We start from the raw sequence: 17,834 nt of genomic DNA, 5'->3' as shown, positions 1-17,834 counted from the left end.
TATATTATGTACGTTGTTTAAATTTAATGTGTTTTAAAATGTAATAAAAGAAAGGACCATATTAAGGACATTGATACAAATTGCAATGCATCGCATTTAAAATTAATACTGTTCTACTATGTAATATTATATTATCTGTGGTTCTACCATTCTACTGTTCCTTAGCAACAGTAATGATATATTCTACGACTGTGATGTAATGTGATGTAATTGAAGGAATGAATTATATTTACTGCATGATTAATCACTTATATAACATAACTGATTATATATAGATACTATATATGTATACTATATGGTTACTCTCCGTTAGCATTAAATAAAAAGAAAACTTAATTGTCACATATCTTTATTTTTTGTACATTTTATTTGCGAATAATAAATTAAATTTGAATAAATAGAACTCATTGATACTATCAATAATAATATCCATACTTCGGATCGAATTTTTGGGCCTGTTTGGGTCCAGAGAAATCTTCACCGATGACCTTTTGTGTTGTTGGCCTAATTCTGTATGGTGCAGCCGTGGATGGAACTCCTTTTATGGGGAAGTTTACGGGAGTCTCAAATCTATCAACGCCTGGCTTATATTCCGTGGTTTTTCTATCATCAGAACTTTGGTATACTGGTTTACTAGAAACTATATCTTGTCCCACATAATTAGGTCTGTATGTTGAAGTGCTTTCAATTCCTTGATTGTATTGGTTAACTTTATTCGAACCAGGTGTAATATCATCAACTTGTTCATTTACACCTTCTGTAAACGTAAATGGAGGTCTGTAGGTGGTACTAGGAAGTTGGCCTTGAGGAGTGCTGAATCTACCAGGTAATTTTGATGCTGGTTTCAATGTTGTTCCAAAATCTGAGGTATTGGAATAGTTATCTATTTCAGAAGCTGTGGTTCCCAGTGGTCGGTATGTAGTTTTCTGCGAGATTGATGGAATATTTTTATTACCTTCAGTAGTGTAATAATATTGAGAAGGCATTTTAGTAGTAAATCCATACTCCTGCTGACCTGGACGCTTGCTGCTTTCTGCATCATTTACCTGGATGTTTTGGCCAGGTCTTTGAATTCCTGCACTGGTCATCTTAATGAATGTATTCTGAATTGGCGTTGAGGCAGTTGAAGGCGTCAATCCAAATGAATCTTTAGGTTTGTCTGCATATTTTTCAACAAAGTAATTATCTTGGCCAGGCCTTTGTTTTCTTATATCTTGTACTGTTTCAACATTTACTGTAGGACGGAATTGCTGTGGTCTGCTTGTTGTTTGTGTTCCTTGGTAAGAAGGACGACGGGAAGTACCTGCCTGTATATTAGTTTGTCCTGAATATATATTTTGAGTATCTCTATTGCCATCGTCTCTGTAAGGTGTTCCTTCTTGCCCGTTATATTCTGGACCATTATTTTTATTTAAATTCTGATATTTTTGCTGAGTAAATGACGTTTGTTGATTTTGATTTAAAATAGGCTTAAAGTTTGGTTTAGTGATAACAGATGAACCGTGATCTTCTTCTTCTTCTGGATAGTGATCATAGTCATTGTCTTGTATTTCATCACGACTCACGCTGGGTGTTGTAAAGGGTTTTATATTTATTTCACCGTCTTTATTTCCGTAATAGTTGGAAGGTGTTTTTGTTACTTCTTGTAATTGAAGAGGAGATTTACTTGCAGTTTGCTCAAATTTCTTCTGTGGTGGTAGATACTGATAACCAGTTTCTTTTTGACTAGAAGGTAAGTTAGTAACAATAGGCTGCTGTTGAAATATTGTATGTTTTCCATTCTGAGTTATTGGAGATCGCGTTGTGTAATTTTCATCAAATTTGTTGTAACGCGTGGGTTCAGGTGTATATGTTGAAGACGTTTGTGGACTAACTGTAGTTTGATTATATCTACTATATAATCCAGGACGTTTTGAAGTCTCTGGTCTAGTAGTTATGGATTCTTGCCTGTAGGGTAACCGGCTTTGTGATACTGATTTATCAACATTATCACCAGAATCACTGTATTCGGCACTAGGTACTTTTGAAGGTAAACGACCACGTACTATAGGAACATCTGTGGTAATATCACCGAAATCTTCAGTCTGTTCTACATTCTCTAGAATATCTTCTGCTTGAGAAGCAGCATATTTATCACTTTTGGGACGATTTAATGGATACCTAACAGAATCGGGGTATACTTTATTAGACATTTGAGTCCTAATCCTTCCTGTTTCGATTGGACGTGACTGTCCTTGTTTTGTGTAATCTGGTCCACTATTTTCATTTACTCTATCATTAACATTTAACATTTTCATAAATCGGCTATCTGGTTGTCTAGATGGAATTTCAGTCATTGGTCGTCTCTCATTATTATAGTTCTGATTACCGTATTGTTGATTAGATGGACGTCCTAGGGGCATATTTCCAACATCTATTTGACTATTTGCATTATCCACAAAATCTTCCTTATAATCAGATGTATCAATATCAATGGGCTGTTTCGTATAAGAAGGTCTTGAAGGTACTTCTCCTGTAGGATATTTTTTGTTAGTATTGAAATTATTGTCTTGATAATTCTCAATTTTACTATTTTCTGGGATACGATTTGCAGGTCGCCGTTGGGGAATTGTGTCAATTGGTCTCCGATGGTTATATTCATTTTCAGGTAAATTTTCATATACTTGTTGATTACCTACATCGCCTTTCTCTGCTGTTAAGTGGGTTACCGGACGTCTAGAGGACGTCATACTGCCAGGCCGACGTCTGTCGCCTACATTAACGGCTTTTGAATCTTCACTAAATTCTTCGGCACTAGGACTGTATTTATCTTCGCTTTCAATTGAGGTTATTTCGCCATCATCTTTGTAACGATTTATATCTAAATTTTCTACATTTCCAACTTTGTTAATATTTTTATTCATTCCATAAGGACGGTAAGGGCGATTCATAATACCTTGATATTTATTATGTCCATATTTGTCTTCATCGTAAGTTCCTGAAAAATAAACAATATTTGAATATTGTGGTATATGGTGTACAGGAAGTGTTTTATATGTTGCGATAATTATAGATACAGCACAATTATAGATATACGTACAATACAAAAATCATATACCGCAACGTATAAAATCAATAAGTATAATGATTTGAATAAATAAAATAGGTAATTGTTGATGTTTTCTAGCATTAACCTAAATTACAATGAACTGACTTTTGATGACCTATTACAAGATTCATTAATTGACATAATGAAAATATTCGGTTATATTTTAGTTTCAATACAATTTAAGTACTTACCATCATCGATTATTCCAGCTTCTTTATTTCTGTAAGCTTGTTCTATAACTTTTTGGATAGCTTCAGGTACTGGTGGAGGTGTTGGTAAATGATCTCCATGGGGTTGAAAACCATTTTCATCGGCTGAGTATACGATACTGTATAGCTTTCCATCATCACCAATATAGGAATATCCACCTTTGGCTTTTACACCATCTACTGATGTTCCATTCTCCTCTGCATGAATGCCGTTTGAAGTATCAAAACTGTATGCAAATTCCCCTTCTGGTGTTAAAGTATTATCATAATTAAGAATAATAGCGTTTCTATCGGATTCTGCTTGTGGTCTTTCCGGACGATTAACTGACGCAGTTGGAATGATTCCGCGATTAATACCTGTTGGAGTTTCTGAAAATAGGGATCCATCTGGTAACGTTGAACTTCCTGTTTGGAAACCGGGTGTACTGGAAAAATCAGATACCTGACTAACTGAAGAGACTGTAGAAGTAGGTGTATATATATTTTGTTGTAAACTTCCGTCTGTAAACCCAGGTTTTCCACTACCACTATTCAAATCTTGTCCTGATGGGAAACTTCCTTCTGTATAACCTTGGTATTGCTGTTGTCCAGGTCGCTGAATTAATTGTGTGCCAGGTCTAGATAAATCACTTTCACCTGTTATTGTTTGTTTGTCAATAGTCAAATTCGGTTGTGGAATATTTCTGCCAGGTACAATTTGACCTTGAACAGTATTAATATTATTACCATAAGTAGTTCCAGGCGACGTGGCAGTTGGAATAGTGGATTGATAACCAGGTTGACCAATATTCGGAACTCTTGTTGAAAATTCTTGATACTGATTAGAGTTTTGAACTTCTGAATTAGGTAATTGAGATACTGATCCGGGTACTTGCACATTAGATCCAGGAAGAATATTAACATTAGGTTGTTGCGCCTGTTGGTATTGATTACGCTGACCTACAGAATAGCCAGGGCGGTTTAGTCCAATATTGGATTGTCCAACAGGCATTAGAGATGGAGATACTGAGCCTGTGTATTGTAAATTACCATTAAGGGTTGGAACTTGACCAGGTTGTGGAATATTCTCGGATGATTGATATCCTGGAATAACTTGCTCTCCTTGTTGTGAATGAGGTACCGTAAATAGACGAGATGCAGTAGTTGGGAAGTCAGGAAAAGGTGTTGTTGGAAACCCAGAAGTTACAAGACCGAATGGACCAACTGTATTTTCTAAGCCTTCCACAGGAGGGTGAGTGGTAGTTTGTGAAAAGGCGTAAGATGTGGTCGTTGTTGGCAATTTGTATGAACTTTGTAAGTCATATGCCGGTTTAGAAGTTGAAACAATATGTCCAAAATCTGAGGGTATTCCTGCCCCTTGAGGTACTGTTGGTAATCCATGACTTATTCCAATTACTGATTGGTCTGGATGGATCCGGTCGCCAAAGCTTTGCGGTCTCAATGTTGTCGAGTAAGTCTCCTTAGGGAATTCCAATGGTGTCTGAATATCTCCAGGACTTCCCCCGGAAAATTTTGCACCCGGTGGAGGTAAATAAGTCCGGTCCAATTTCTCCGCACTCACAAGGCCTATGGCCAAAATTAACTGCAACAGAAAATGCATGATTACTATTGTTTTCCACTTTCACTTACAAACACAAACTAAGAACCACTAAACGAGAGCTAAAACTGTTTTTTTTTCTGTTATTTGATTTGTTTGTCTCTAATGAAATCACTTCAAATATTTATTGCACTTTACACTTGATGCCACTATAACTATACACACCAGAAACATCTTCATCTTTGTCGATGTATCCTCCTCAGGATTCAGTTGAGATGTGTGTCTTCACTAATCAAAAAATGTTATTTATACTCTAAAATTAACCTCTAATGACTATTTGGGCGTACGTGTGGACGTGACAGATGGACGTACAGCGTGACAAAACCCTAATTGTTGCTGTCAAGCGCCTGAACAAGTTATTAAGAGTGTTTATTTTATTATTTCATCATTGTATTGTTGGGCATTGATCATGATATGGAAATTATCCAACCTTGACATTTTTATGTGATCGCCAGTGTAATAATTGGTGACAAATATAGGAAGAAGACAGGACTATTTGTCCTAGTAATGGAGATCTAAAGCATCAAGCAGTAGTCTTTCATATAAACGGGTATTTCAATTAATTTACACAAAACCTTAACCTATAATACCTGTAATGTAAATCTTCCTAAGAAATCGCTTTGTTAATGAATGAACCAGTTGAAAATGAGTTCAGTAATTTCTGAGATTATAGCAAACATTAAAATAATTCTGTTTTTTCGTATTGGATTCACTATACTTTTTTAATCATTTAAAAATTATATCAGATATTTAAAATATAGATTAATATTTGTTATTTAATTGTTATTAAAATAAAAACATAGTTTAAATACTTTTTTTACGATTGTTTACAATTGTACTCATTCCATAAATGGGATTTATGAACTCCCGATATTTCAATGCTATTACAAATTTCATCAGGGATTACAGGGATGATGAAGGTCACGGACGACCTTCATCATCCCTGTAATGATAAATATTTAAATAATGTGAATAAAGTAAAAATATATTAATACAAAATATGTATTTTTTTATATCTGCTTCTCCGTCTATGAAGCAAACATGTGACATACTTTACAGCTGGAATCAGAAACTCAGATTCATATTCAGTACCATACCAATTAAACGAAAACTTCTAAAATTATAGATAACTCATTAAGAAGACTTAATTGTAATATCTATATAACCGATTATAATACGGTTTTATTTTGTTTGTAAGCGGATTAATCTTCTTAGCTACAATGTTTTGGATTTTTTTTAATATTCAGGAGTTATTTAAAGTATTTAATCTTACTAGTCGCCCAATGGTCCAAATACGACTATAATTCATATAAATAAATTTATACATCATTAAGTTATATTGTTAAACTAGCTACTCGCCCCGTCTTCGCCCGGGGATACATATAAAGCTTCCTCTTGAATCATTCTATCTATTAAAAAAAACCGTGTAAAAATCCGTTGCGTAGTTTTAAAGATTTAAGCATACATAGGGACGGACAGACAGAGACAGCGACTTTATTTTATACAATGTAATGATACTATACATCTATGTGTGTGTGTGTCAACTACATGGTAGTGTGAGTAATGTTTTTTTATTTTATTTTTTATTTTTTGTATTTTATACATATTTTTTAAAAATATCATCATTCTACACTCCTTTTGTATAACATATTTTATTAGAAGTGTATAAATATATATATTTATTTTATACTCCGCCGTCCGCTCAATTTTCATAAGGAGTATAAAAGTTTTGTTTCACTTATTAATATAACGATAAATAAATCAAATTAATTATTAGAATTCTTGATCAGCGATTATCAATTCTTATCAACCTTCAAACTCCATTCCTTTTGGATCAGCCATTCTAAATATTTGCTGTATGTCTTAAAAAAATAGAAATAGTTATGAAGAAATGGACAGTAGTGGGCTGATGACGATGATGATGATGAAGAATTTACAGTACATATCATCTGACACGTTCACCAAAAATCGTATAGATCACATATTATAAGTAATCCGAAAAAGCAGTTCCTCTACAAAATGATTAGTCATTTTGTAAAACATAAACACACTTTACCAAACGACTAATTATTTTGTAATGACTACTCTTTGTTTCCTTTTCTTTACATACATTATTTATATAGGAGGCGATTTATTTTCATTGTAGTTTATTTATAATATCAGTTATATAAACGTGTATTATATTCTGCAGTCCTTACCAATATTACAAATGGGAAAGTGACTCCGTCTGTCTGTCGCTCTTTCACTCCAAAACTAAACCGATTTAAATGTAAATTAGAACACAGATAATCTAGACCCTGAGAAATGATATAAACTACTTTTTAATGTGTAAAACGAATTATAAGGGGTGGAAAGCGAGTTGATAAAGTTGTATGGCAGTATCGTCATTTTTAAATCTGAAAGCTTGAAATTCATTTTTTAGGCTGTTGATTAAATATAAATAAATATGACATTTAAAATTTGTGTAAAATTTACCCTTAAAATAAAATATGGAATGAAAAAAGAAAATGGTTTGTATGGAAACTCATCATTATTGACGAATAATGGAACATTTTCCTTTAGCTTTTTTTGGGCTAGATAATTGAACTTTATGATATCCAATACTATTCCATGCAGACGAAGTCGCGGACATGGCTAGTCAAAATATGTATATACCAAACTTGTTAGCAAATCCTAATAATATTTGTTTAATCTGCTAATCGATATTTCGGCCGATGTATCGATATATGATGCGACGTCTCATTGTTATTATAAAAGAGGTCGAGTGGAACACGACGAGGCTCGGTATCGTCTCGATTCGAGATGACCGCCATCCGCCATTGTCTTTTGTAATTAGTTTTTGAGGTCCCTGAACTGTGAACTTGTTTTAAGGCACAGTACTCACTAGTTTTTTTATTATAATATTAAAATATAAAATATAGAAATTGTTGGTCAACGAGGTTCTGCAGATAATGATACTTAATGAATAATAATTAGACATAATTTAACGAACGTCTGGTGACAAACGGTAGTTTACTTTCAGTTTTATATTAAAACTAATAATTAATAGAATTACACGTAAAATCTGTATATATAAAAATCTACTATAAAAAATAATTCTATAGTTATATTTATATTATATTATATTTATTTTGTTATATCTATCGGTACAAATAAATAAAATAACAGTGACCATTTGTAATTTCAAATACAGCTTTTCACTAAATGGATATAAAAGTATGTAAGCTGTTATGTAAGGAAGGCTACTTACATCAGAAAATAATTTTTTAAATTTTCGTCTGATAAATTTTTTGTTTGTTTGTTTTTCTGTCTATACGTTTGTTTGTATTTGCTAAACGGACGATAGTCTCTGAAACTGATGTACCAATTTTACAGGACTTTCACTCGCAGATAGGTATTGTTATAAGGAGTAATTTAGGCCACTTTTCTCTTATTTTTTTTTAATTTTAATTAGGTTAAATTAAATAAGGTAAATTCCGCGCATATGAAGTTGTGGGTAGGCATGGTTTGTAATAAATATACTAATTACGACACAATAACAATAAACCGAAATTAATATTATAGACTGATCCAGAAGAAATAAAAAATCAGTATAAAAACTTATTCATTTTAATTATACATACGATTAAACATATAAATAGGTCCGAACTGGTTTTTAATTTCAAATTAAAAATATAATAATATAATAATAATAATAATAATAATCTTTATTTGTCTCAAACAGAAACTTTTTACACAATACAACTGTTGCCCATACAATAATATAATTCAAAACTAATGAATGAGACAAGACGGTCTATAACTCAGTGAGTGAGTCCACCCTCTCTGCTATTTCTAATAACTGTTCCGTGCGACTTCATTTGTTTTTTTATATAATAGATAGTGTATATACACTATCTATTATATGGGATATATGAGATATATATATGGGAATGGATATCCATTCCCATACAAACAATCTATCTTTACGCCTTTTAGTTAGAACTATTAAAATTTGGTATTTTTTGCAAGATTAGTCGTGAAAATGTAATAAACAGACACATGTATTTCGAATTTATAATATTAGTTTATATATTATATTAACCAATATTATGAATTGAAATATAAATTTCTTTATTATATTATACATACGCTATCTATACATATAAATAAAACTGGAGTATCTGTTTGTTATTGAAATAACCGTTTTTTACTACATGCATATGAATATATATACGGTACATATACCAAAATAACATTTTTTATAATTTTTGTCTGTCTGTCTGTCGGTCTGTTTGTTCCGGCTAATCTCTGAAATGGCTGGACCGATTTTGATGGGGCTGTTTTTGGCAGGTAGCTGATGTAATAAGGAGTAACTCAGGCTACTTTTATTTTAGAATAATAAAGGTAAATTCCAGTCGCGGAAACAGCTAGTATTAAATAAAAGTAACAATGCAGAGAAGGACTGCCTCTTAAGTCATTTATGAATGAAATCTTTTGACGTTATAAAAGAATAAAGTGTCTTTACACTCAAGTCATTTGCATTCACGTGTCCGTCTCTATTGTACATCTTTACAGCTGATGTATTTATTTCACGTCCCCAAATTACATTGAGGGTGTTATATATATATAACACCCTCAATGTAATTGGGGGTGTTATATTGTATATAACACTATAATATTAATAATAAATATTAAATTAATTTGACAGCCTCGGTGGTCTAGCGGTTTAGCACACCGTCTTACTTTCGATGGTCGCGGATTCGATTCCTTGCACGGCACAAACATTTGTATTCATGATTGTTTGTATCCGTCTGGGTGTTTTCTATGTATAATATGTATATATTTACGAAAAAATGTATCTATGTATTTGTGTCAGTTATTTAGTACCCATAACAAGGTTTAGCTAGCTTAACTTGGATCTAGATGGCGCTAGTGTGGATGGTGTTAATTGTCTTGAGATTCTTATTATTATTATTTGTATTGTTTATTAACTGGTTACCTAGATTAATAGAATAGAATAGAATAGAAAACAATTTATTCAAATAAACTTACATTGAAGCACTTTTGAATAGTCATTACATTTTTTTAATCTACCGCTCATTCAGAAAGCACATCGCAAGAGTGTTGCTCTTTTAAATAATTTTATTATTACTTTACATTTTTAAGTTTAAGTGTGCATTAATGCATAAACAGTTTCTCCTCCTAGCCTAGATGGAGAGTGCCGACAGCAGCTGGTCCAGGTGACGGTACCATATGTAGCCGGTGTACATTTAATTTTGTAGTGCAGCCCCGGGTGGAAGAGGATAGTCCTTTTGTGGATGATAATGGAATGGCTGGCGGGGCACCAGTAGAAGATCATAAGATGAGCATGAAGTCAGGTCAGCGGAACCGCGTGGAGGTCAACCTGATGAATATCAGTTATCAGTTTTATTGTCATGCGAGTTGCATCACTTATGTGGATGGAATACGTCACTTTAAAATAAGGCAAAATGTGTACATATAGCTTTAAATATGTAATACACTAGCTGTACACTGTAGCGTGAAATTTAACTTTATTTTACTAAAATAAAAGAAGCTTTATTACATCAGCTACCTGCCAATAAAAGTCCCGTCGAAATCGGTCCAGCCTTTTCAGAAATAAGCCCGAACAAACAGACAGACAGAGAAAAATTGTATAAAATTATATTTTGGTGTATGCACCGTATTTATATTCATATGCATGTAGTAAAAAAACGGTTATTTCAATATTACAAACAGACACTCCAAATTTATTTATATATATAGATATACAATATTATGTTATCTGTTATGATATGATATTACTAATATTATGATAACACTAATAATAATATTCCTGGCATTTCATTTCTTGTCTCAAACTAAACAGAGCTTTTCTTGTAAATACATATATAATATACATACAAAGAAAACACCCAAACCGATACAAATTATTAAACTCTCGAATACCAAATACTTCATGAGAATCGAACCTGCGAACATCGGAAGTAAAGCAGTATGCTAACCGCTACACCACCGAGGCTATCTAAATTTTTAATATACATTTTATTAGGATTTTTTTTGTCTTATTTTAAACTAGCTGTGCCGCGGTTTCACCCGCGATATATCTTATATATAAAATTCTCGTGTCACAGTTTTCGTTCCCATACTCCTCCGAAACGGCTTGACCGATTCTCATGAAATTTTGTGAGCGTATTGAGTAGGTCTGAGAATCGGCCAACATCTATTTTTCATCCCCCTAAATGTTAGTGGTAGTCCACCCCTAAATTTGTTTTTTTATTTTAAGGCAAAACAACATTTACCGGGACAGCTAGTTTCAATATGTGAATTTCAATAAAAATATAGCCAATATGTTATTTTGATATATAATATAAGTTATATTACTGTAAAGTTTCATCAACAGCTGTTCAGTAGGGTTTGCGTGAAAGAGTAATAAACATCCATACTTACAAACTTTCGCGTTTATAATATTGTAATAGTAACTGTTAATGTACATTAATGTATTTGCTTTGCATATCACCTGAACTTTTCCATCGAGGTCCATAGATATGTGTTTGCCTTAATATTTCAGAAGATCCCATCTTGGGGATCATAAAATTGGTGTCATTATGTGGTATTTATTTATACTAATATTATAAGGGCTCTATAAATAAAAAAAGGCATATCATGTTATTGATAAATATATACAAACAAATAAATTTATAAAACAATCATTGATTAGAATCTGTAGCCTTCGCGTTCGTTGAATGTGGGCTGACGATTTCTGGTACCGAAACCGTTTCCGTTATTTCTGTTTCCGTTTCTCGATGTAGGTGGCAAATAGGCATTGTTAACACCATTTCCATTAGAGCCACCCGTCCTCACGTTATCGTTGTTGTTTTGTTGTCTAGCGCTGTTACGGAATAAAGCAGAGGTAGTGACCACGCTGTCTTCATCGCCCTGATAGTTGTTGTACGCGTTTCCGTTGTAGTTGTTTCCGCTGTTGAAGTTTCCGTTTCCGTTGTAATTGTTTCCATTACCGTTGTAATTGTTTCCGTTGTACTGGTCGCCGCTGCCGTATTTAGCTTCGTTGTAGGATCCTGTAAAAAATTTTTAATTCATTAATTTATTACAAATATAGTAGTTATTGTAAACATTGTAGTATGTAATACTCATAGTGACAAAATGAGATTACAGAATGTTTATATATATTAATGAAATTAGTATGATACTAGAAATAACGAACAGGTTCAAAAGGTAATATACTGAAATAGTAATTTATTCTTGTCACACAAAATCTTGGTTAATTATGAACAAATATTCATTAGTTTTTTTTTAATTGTCACTTAATTATCTGGCACTGAATTTATAAATAAATATATATAATAATAAATAAATAAATCGGACATATATAGATGACTAGCTGTCTTTTATATGCCTAAATATAAAAAAATAAATATGAACCGTAGACATTAATGTACATTAATAGTTACTATTACAATATTATAAACGCGAAAGTTTGTAAGTATGGATGTTTATTACTCTTTCACGCAAACCCTACTGAACGGCTGTTGATGAAACTTTACAGTAATATAACTTATATTATATATCAAAATAACACATTGGCTATATTTTTATTGAAATTCATATATTGAAATTAGCTGTCCCGGCAAACGTTGTTTTGCCTTAAAATAAAAAACAAAAATTTAGGGGTGGACTATCCCTAACATTTAGGGGGATGAAAAATAGATGTTGGTCGATTCTCAGACCTACTCAATACGCTCACAAAATTTCATGAGAATCGGTCAAGCCGTTTCGGAGGAGTATGGGAACGAAAACTGTGACACCAGAATTTTATATATAAGATTCGGGACGTGAAATATAGGAGCACTTAATTGAAATGAAAGTCCTACTAAAGTTACTTGACCTAACTACTAAATATAAGTATTTTCTAAGATAGTAAATTAACTAGTTAACATAATTTAACTGCTCGTTTAATAATAAATACAATAAATAATATGCTCACCATCATCAAAGATGCCAGCTGCTTCATCACGCTCGTTCTGCTCCAAAGCCCTCAAAATTTCTTCAGGGATTGGAGGAGGAGTGGGGAGATGGTCGCCTTGAGGGACAAATCCGTTTTGATCAGCTGTATATCTGTAGAGTAATAATAATATCTTAGAACAATTCACGCAGCGCCATCTAGCCCCAAGCTAAGCGGAGCTTATGTTATGGGTACTAGAGAACTAAATTTATTTTTGTAAACACATATGTATATGAAAACATGCTGACCGATACAATCATATTCATGTATACAAATATTTGTATCATTCGAGGAATCCCCATCAAGACTGTCAAAAATAATGAATGTATTAAACAAATGTTAAGTAATTATATTGACAATCCTGGTGGTTTAGTGGTGCAGGATACAGCTTCATTTCCGATGCTTTGTTTTCATAATATTACCCAAGCGTTGCGTTGCCTTGTCCGGAGGCCTAAGATGTTATGCCTCCATATCTTATAATTTCTTACCCTTTAACTGAAACTGTCAAACAGCTTGCTTTGTAAGCTGTTTTGCAGCAGAAAAAGGTGAAACAAAGATGCCAAATAAATACAAATACAAAACACTTTGCACAAAATCTAGGTCCAACTTTGTTTAGGACCTGGTGCTATTTGCACTATTACACTTAGTTACTTAGTTAATTGTTTTTATAATATAAGATGCCGGGCTTCTCTCTGTGAGTTTTTCCTTCATAAAATTAAGAACTATCTAATTATTTACTGGTATTTGTAATACTCCACTTAGTCAAGGTTTTCTTTTTATAATGTTATTAAAACTTGAACTCTGTACTTCGCTCGTGATTAACATGTGAAGAATAGGTACATCACATTGAACCTTGGCACATCATTTTCTTATTCCTAATGGGTCATGTAATTAATCGATTAAATTATGTTATATTCACGTATTAATTAATCTTTAGGCTGATGTTTAAGACACGCTGTATTTTATAAAATATACGATTTGTTTAATGTATCATATGAATTAAAAAGTAGGTGACGTCCCGTTTGATGATAAATGTATACCTATAGTTTTTTTTTTCGGACTACTCTAATGCTGTTGGCTGCAGCTGGCTTTTACAGCTTCACCGGACGTTAGGGGGCGAGTGCAGATGGTACTCCAAATCCGCGGAAGGACTTATGGAGCGGCTGAAGGCCAACGGATACGACTTTAGTCTGAGTGCACCACTAGGGTTCGAACTTCGGCTCAGGCCGTCGTAATTTCGATCCCCGTTTGAATTGGACGGGAGATCGATCGGAGGGGCGCCCGGGGGCGCCGGTACCTATAGTATCTCACTAATATTACAAAGGCGAAAGTTTGTGAGTATGAATGGATGTTTGTTAATCTTTCACGCAAAAATTACTGAACGGATTTTTATGAAACTTTACAGTAATATAGCTTTATACATCAGAACAACACATAATCTATAATTTAAAAAGATATTATCTAAATTGGGAGAAATATAATAAATGTCAAGTTGTAGGGTATAATTAGGCAGAGGAATTATAGGATAAGGGTATAACATCTCAGTCCTTTGGCAACACATGAGTGAAAACATGAAATATGATGTCCTTCCTGCAAGTTAAGTATATAGGCAAACATTACTGCGTACCATTAGTTAGCCCGAAAACTTGTTTGTAATTAAATAAAATGAGTTTTCGTACCCGTAGAAATATCTACTATATGATTAACCCAAATAATTTCGTAACATCCAACAAATCGACTCGACAGATCGGGTGTCAATTCTGGTTGTGCGTACACATTTATATAACTCGTATAGATGTTTCTATAGATTAGACTAACTGAACAGTAACAGTTCAGATTGTAATCTAATTTAAGTTGAATCTGTTTTGAAACTAAATGTCAAACACATTACAGTAACAATTGATGTTATTGAGACGAACAAACAGAATTATTGTCTTATTTAAAATTAGGTCATTAAGATTACTTGCAATCTTAAATAAGATAAAGATTGAAGTGATCGAACAAAGAAGTTTGATGAGTAATATAAGATATTATCTACTAATTGTATTTAATACCTGCAATTTTGTCTGCTTTTAGTTATGAAAGATTCCTATGTCTTTGGGTAGTATATCTATTTTCATGTCAAATTTTATTAAAATCTGTTCAGTCGATTAGTTTTATGAAGATTACCCACAGACAGATAGATATACTTTCGTATTTATTTGACTATTGAACAATACTACAATACTATATTACCTATACTTATCGTTTTTAATAACCATGTTAATACAATTACAAACTCAGTTAAAAAAAATAGTCAAATATTTGTAAACGTTCTGAAATTATGTGTTTACATAAATTTAACAATTCGTTTTTATTTATGTGATTAACTCACCTGATGCTGTAAACTTGTCCATCATCACCAGTGTAAGAGAATCCACCCTGAGCCTCAACACCATTGGTGGCTACGCCATTTTCTTCAGCATAAATACCATTCTCCGTTTCATAAGCATACGAATAAGTTTCTCCATCGTTGGAATTGTCCTGACGGAGAATAGCGGCGTTTCTCTCGAAAGCAGCCTGAGCGCGTTCTGGACGGTTATCGAAACTATTAAAACCATTATCATATTGACCAGCATTGCCGTTTTGGTTGAATCCATTTCCGTTCTGGTTATATCCGTTTCCGCCATTTCTCCCATAGTTGTTTCCGTTAACGTTATTTCCGTTACTGAACTGATTGCGCCCTGATGGGCCTGTAGGTGTTTGCAAGAAGTTTCCAGAACCTCCTGCTGTGCCGGCATTAGATGGGGGCAGGTAGGTGTTATCTAATTTGGCAGCTCTGGCCCAAGCGCATACACTGAGAAGAATGAACTGAAATTTGAAATTAGAGGTTTAGTTTTGAATATCTAATTATATATAACTCAAAGGTGACTGTCTGACATAGCGATCTATCAACGCATAGCCCAAACCATGAAATTTGGCATGCAGGTTGATATTATGACGTAGGCATCCGCTAAGAAAGGATTTTGATTAATTCTATCCTTAAAGGTATAAAATAGGGGATGAAAGTTTGTATGAAACTTTGTCAATTTTAAACCGATCGGGCTGAGACTTTGCATGCATAAAGATACTATGACGTAGGCATCCCCTAAGAAAGGATTTTCACCAATTCTAATTCCACCCCTAAGGGGATAAATTAACACGAGTGAAGCCGCGGGCAAAAGCTAATAAAGAATATAACTCCACGACTTTAATCTCAGATGCGTAGTCAGAGGCATTACTATGTCGACTGTTGATGTTGGAGTCAATACAACGCTTGACATTTTGCTGAGTAATATTAGCATCCAATATGACAAGTGAACCTACGATGATCTCACGAATTTAGTTTGGTATCAGTTCATTATAGATCATCAGAAACTAATAAGTAATTTAAAATGACACAACAAAATTGGCATCGGTTATATCAAATATTACTGTCACCAAATAATTTATCATAAGGAATTTTAAATTTCATTCCTTGGGGTTATAAATAACTAATTATGGGCATGATTCTCATCAAATGAATCAGAGTTATAAAGTTCCTAGCCAATTTTTAACGACACAACACATTTGGCATCGGTTATATCGAATATTACTGTCAGCAAATAATTTATCATAAGGACTTTTGAACACCATTCCTTGGGTTTATACATAACTAGGGCACCATTCTGATCAAATGAATTAGTTATAAAGTTACTAAGCAATTTAAAACGACACTACACAATTACACATTTGACATCAGTAATATCGAATCATAATGACGCCAAATATTTTATATATCAGGACTTTTAAACTTTAGGTTTATAATCTTCTAGGCTACGATGCTCTTGAATAGAATTAGAGTTATTAATTTACGAATTACACTATTAATCGATAAAATTATTAGAAACACTTTTATAACGACCAATTTACCACTTAAATAATCCATTATCACTCAATTTAATCACATCGTTATATTATTCTTTGTGCACTCACCAGCTTCATGTTTTCAATAGAGAAGCAACTACACAGATGGACTGATATGTACTGATAACATTCAATAGTAAGTACAATATTTATACTAATGCGATCAGTAACAGAACTATATTAATATGAAGATGCTCTTGTTCAAAAATCGTGGTTCGGTATTGCTTAATCAGAAAATAATTCACGAAGATGGACCAGTCTAATTGTAGTGGACGAGGTTATGCGTTATATGTTCAATAATAAACAATTAATAAAAAATGGGAATTGTAAATTGTATTTTGCATATGATTCCGTATTACTTATTTGTTTTATTATCTTATTGATAGCCTCAGTGGTCTCGCGGTTTAGCACATCGCCTTATTTCCTATGGTCGCAAGTTTGATTCCAAACATTTGTATTCATGATTGATGATTTAGTTTATATCGGTTTGGAAGTTTTCTGTTATATTATGTATTTACAAAAAAAGTGTATCAATGTAATTACAGGTATTTACGTCAGTTGTCTAGTACCCATAGCTCTACTTAGCTTGGGACTAGATGACGCAGTATGAGTTATCCTGAGATATTATTAACATTATTATTTTAGAACATCATGGACTATGTCACATATGTTTACTAACCCAGTTTAGGTGAGTACAAATCTGCTAAAATCAATTATCACGATGAATATTTCTGGTTGACTCCCCGGTGTCAGAAACATTGATAAAATCCAATCTATACATATAATATAAATTGGAGTGTATGTTTGTAATATTGAAATAACCGTTTTCAACGCATGAATATGAATATAAATATGGTATATAAACCAAAATAACATTTTTTACAATTTTTGTCTGACTGTTTGTTCCAGATAATCTCTGAAATAGCTGGACCGATTTTAACGGGACAATTTTTGGCAGGTAGCCGATGTAATAAGGAGTAACTTAGCCTACTT

The 17,834-nt window shown here is 33.0% G+C and overlaps 2 protein-coding genes across 2 annotated transcripts; both read right to left on the bottom strand.

Annotated features, from left to right (window-relative positions):
- Positions 1–416: 416 nt before the first annotated feature.
- On the bottom strand, positions 417–4,897 carry LOC131851433 (uncharacterized). Its single transcript, XM_059201931.1, has 2 exons — positions 3,280–4,897; positions 417–2,977 (listed from the first exon to the last, which is right to left on the bottom strand). Exons 1-2 carry the CDS (start codon positions 4,895–4,897, stop codon positions 417–419), a joined length of 4,179 nt encoding a protein of 1,392 aa, XP_059057914.1.
- Positions 4,898–11,558: 6,661 nt separating this feature from the next.
- Positions 11,559–16,994, bottom strand: LOC131851435 (pupal cuticle protein 36a-like). Its single transcript, XM_059201933.1, has 4 exons — positions 16,911–16,994; positions 15,292–15,767; positions 12,900–13,030; positions 11,559–11,973 (listed from the first exon to the last, which is right to left on the bottom strand). Exons 1-4 carry the CDS (start codon positions 16,917–16,919, stop codon positions 11,612–11,614), a joined length of 978 nt encoding a protein of 325 aa, XP_059057916.1. The 5' UTR covers positions 16,920–16,994; the 3' UTR covers positions 11,559–11,611.
- Between the last annotated feature and the right edge of the window lie 840 nt (positions 16,995–17,834).

This window comes from Achroia grisella, unplaced genomic scaffold, assembly GCF_030625045.1.
Source record: "Achroia grisella isolate CSIRO2021 unplaced genomic scaffold, CSIRO_AGI_Agris_v1 utg783, whole genome shotgun sequence".
In the NCBI taxonomy this organism is placed as follows: Eukaryota; Metazoa; Arthropoda; class Insecta; order Lepidoptera; family Pyralidae; genus Achroia; species Achroia grisella.
Note: the sequence above shows the minus strand (reverse complement) of the source record. Positions and strands in the feature narration are given on the sequence as shown.

Bases quoted from the DNA above. Each gene is read 5' to 3' on its own strand.
- LOC131851433 (XM_059201931.1), bottom strand. From the start codon at position 4,897: ATGCATTTTCTGTTGCAGTTAATTTTGGCCATAGGCCTTGTGAGTGCG. The intron at 2,978-3,279 runs GTAAGTACTTAA...TTTATTTTTCAG, and splicing joins AGCTGGAATAATCGATGATG to GAACTTACGATGAAGACAAA.
- LOC131851435 (XM_059201933.1), bottom strand. The intron at 13,031-15,291 runs GTGAGTTAATCA...ATTACTCTACAG, and splicing joins GGACAAGTTTACAGCATCAG to ATATACAGCTGATCAAAACG. The intron at 11,974-12,899 runs GTGAGCATATTA...AATTTTTTACAG, and splicing joins AGCTGGCATCTTTGATGATG to GATCCTACAACGAAGCTAAA.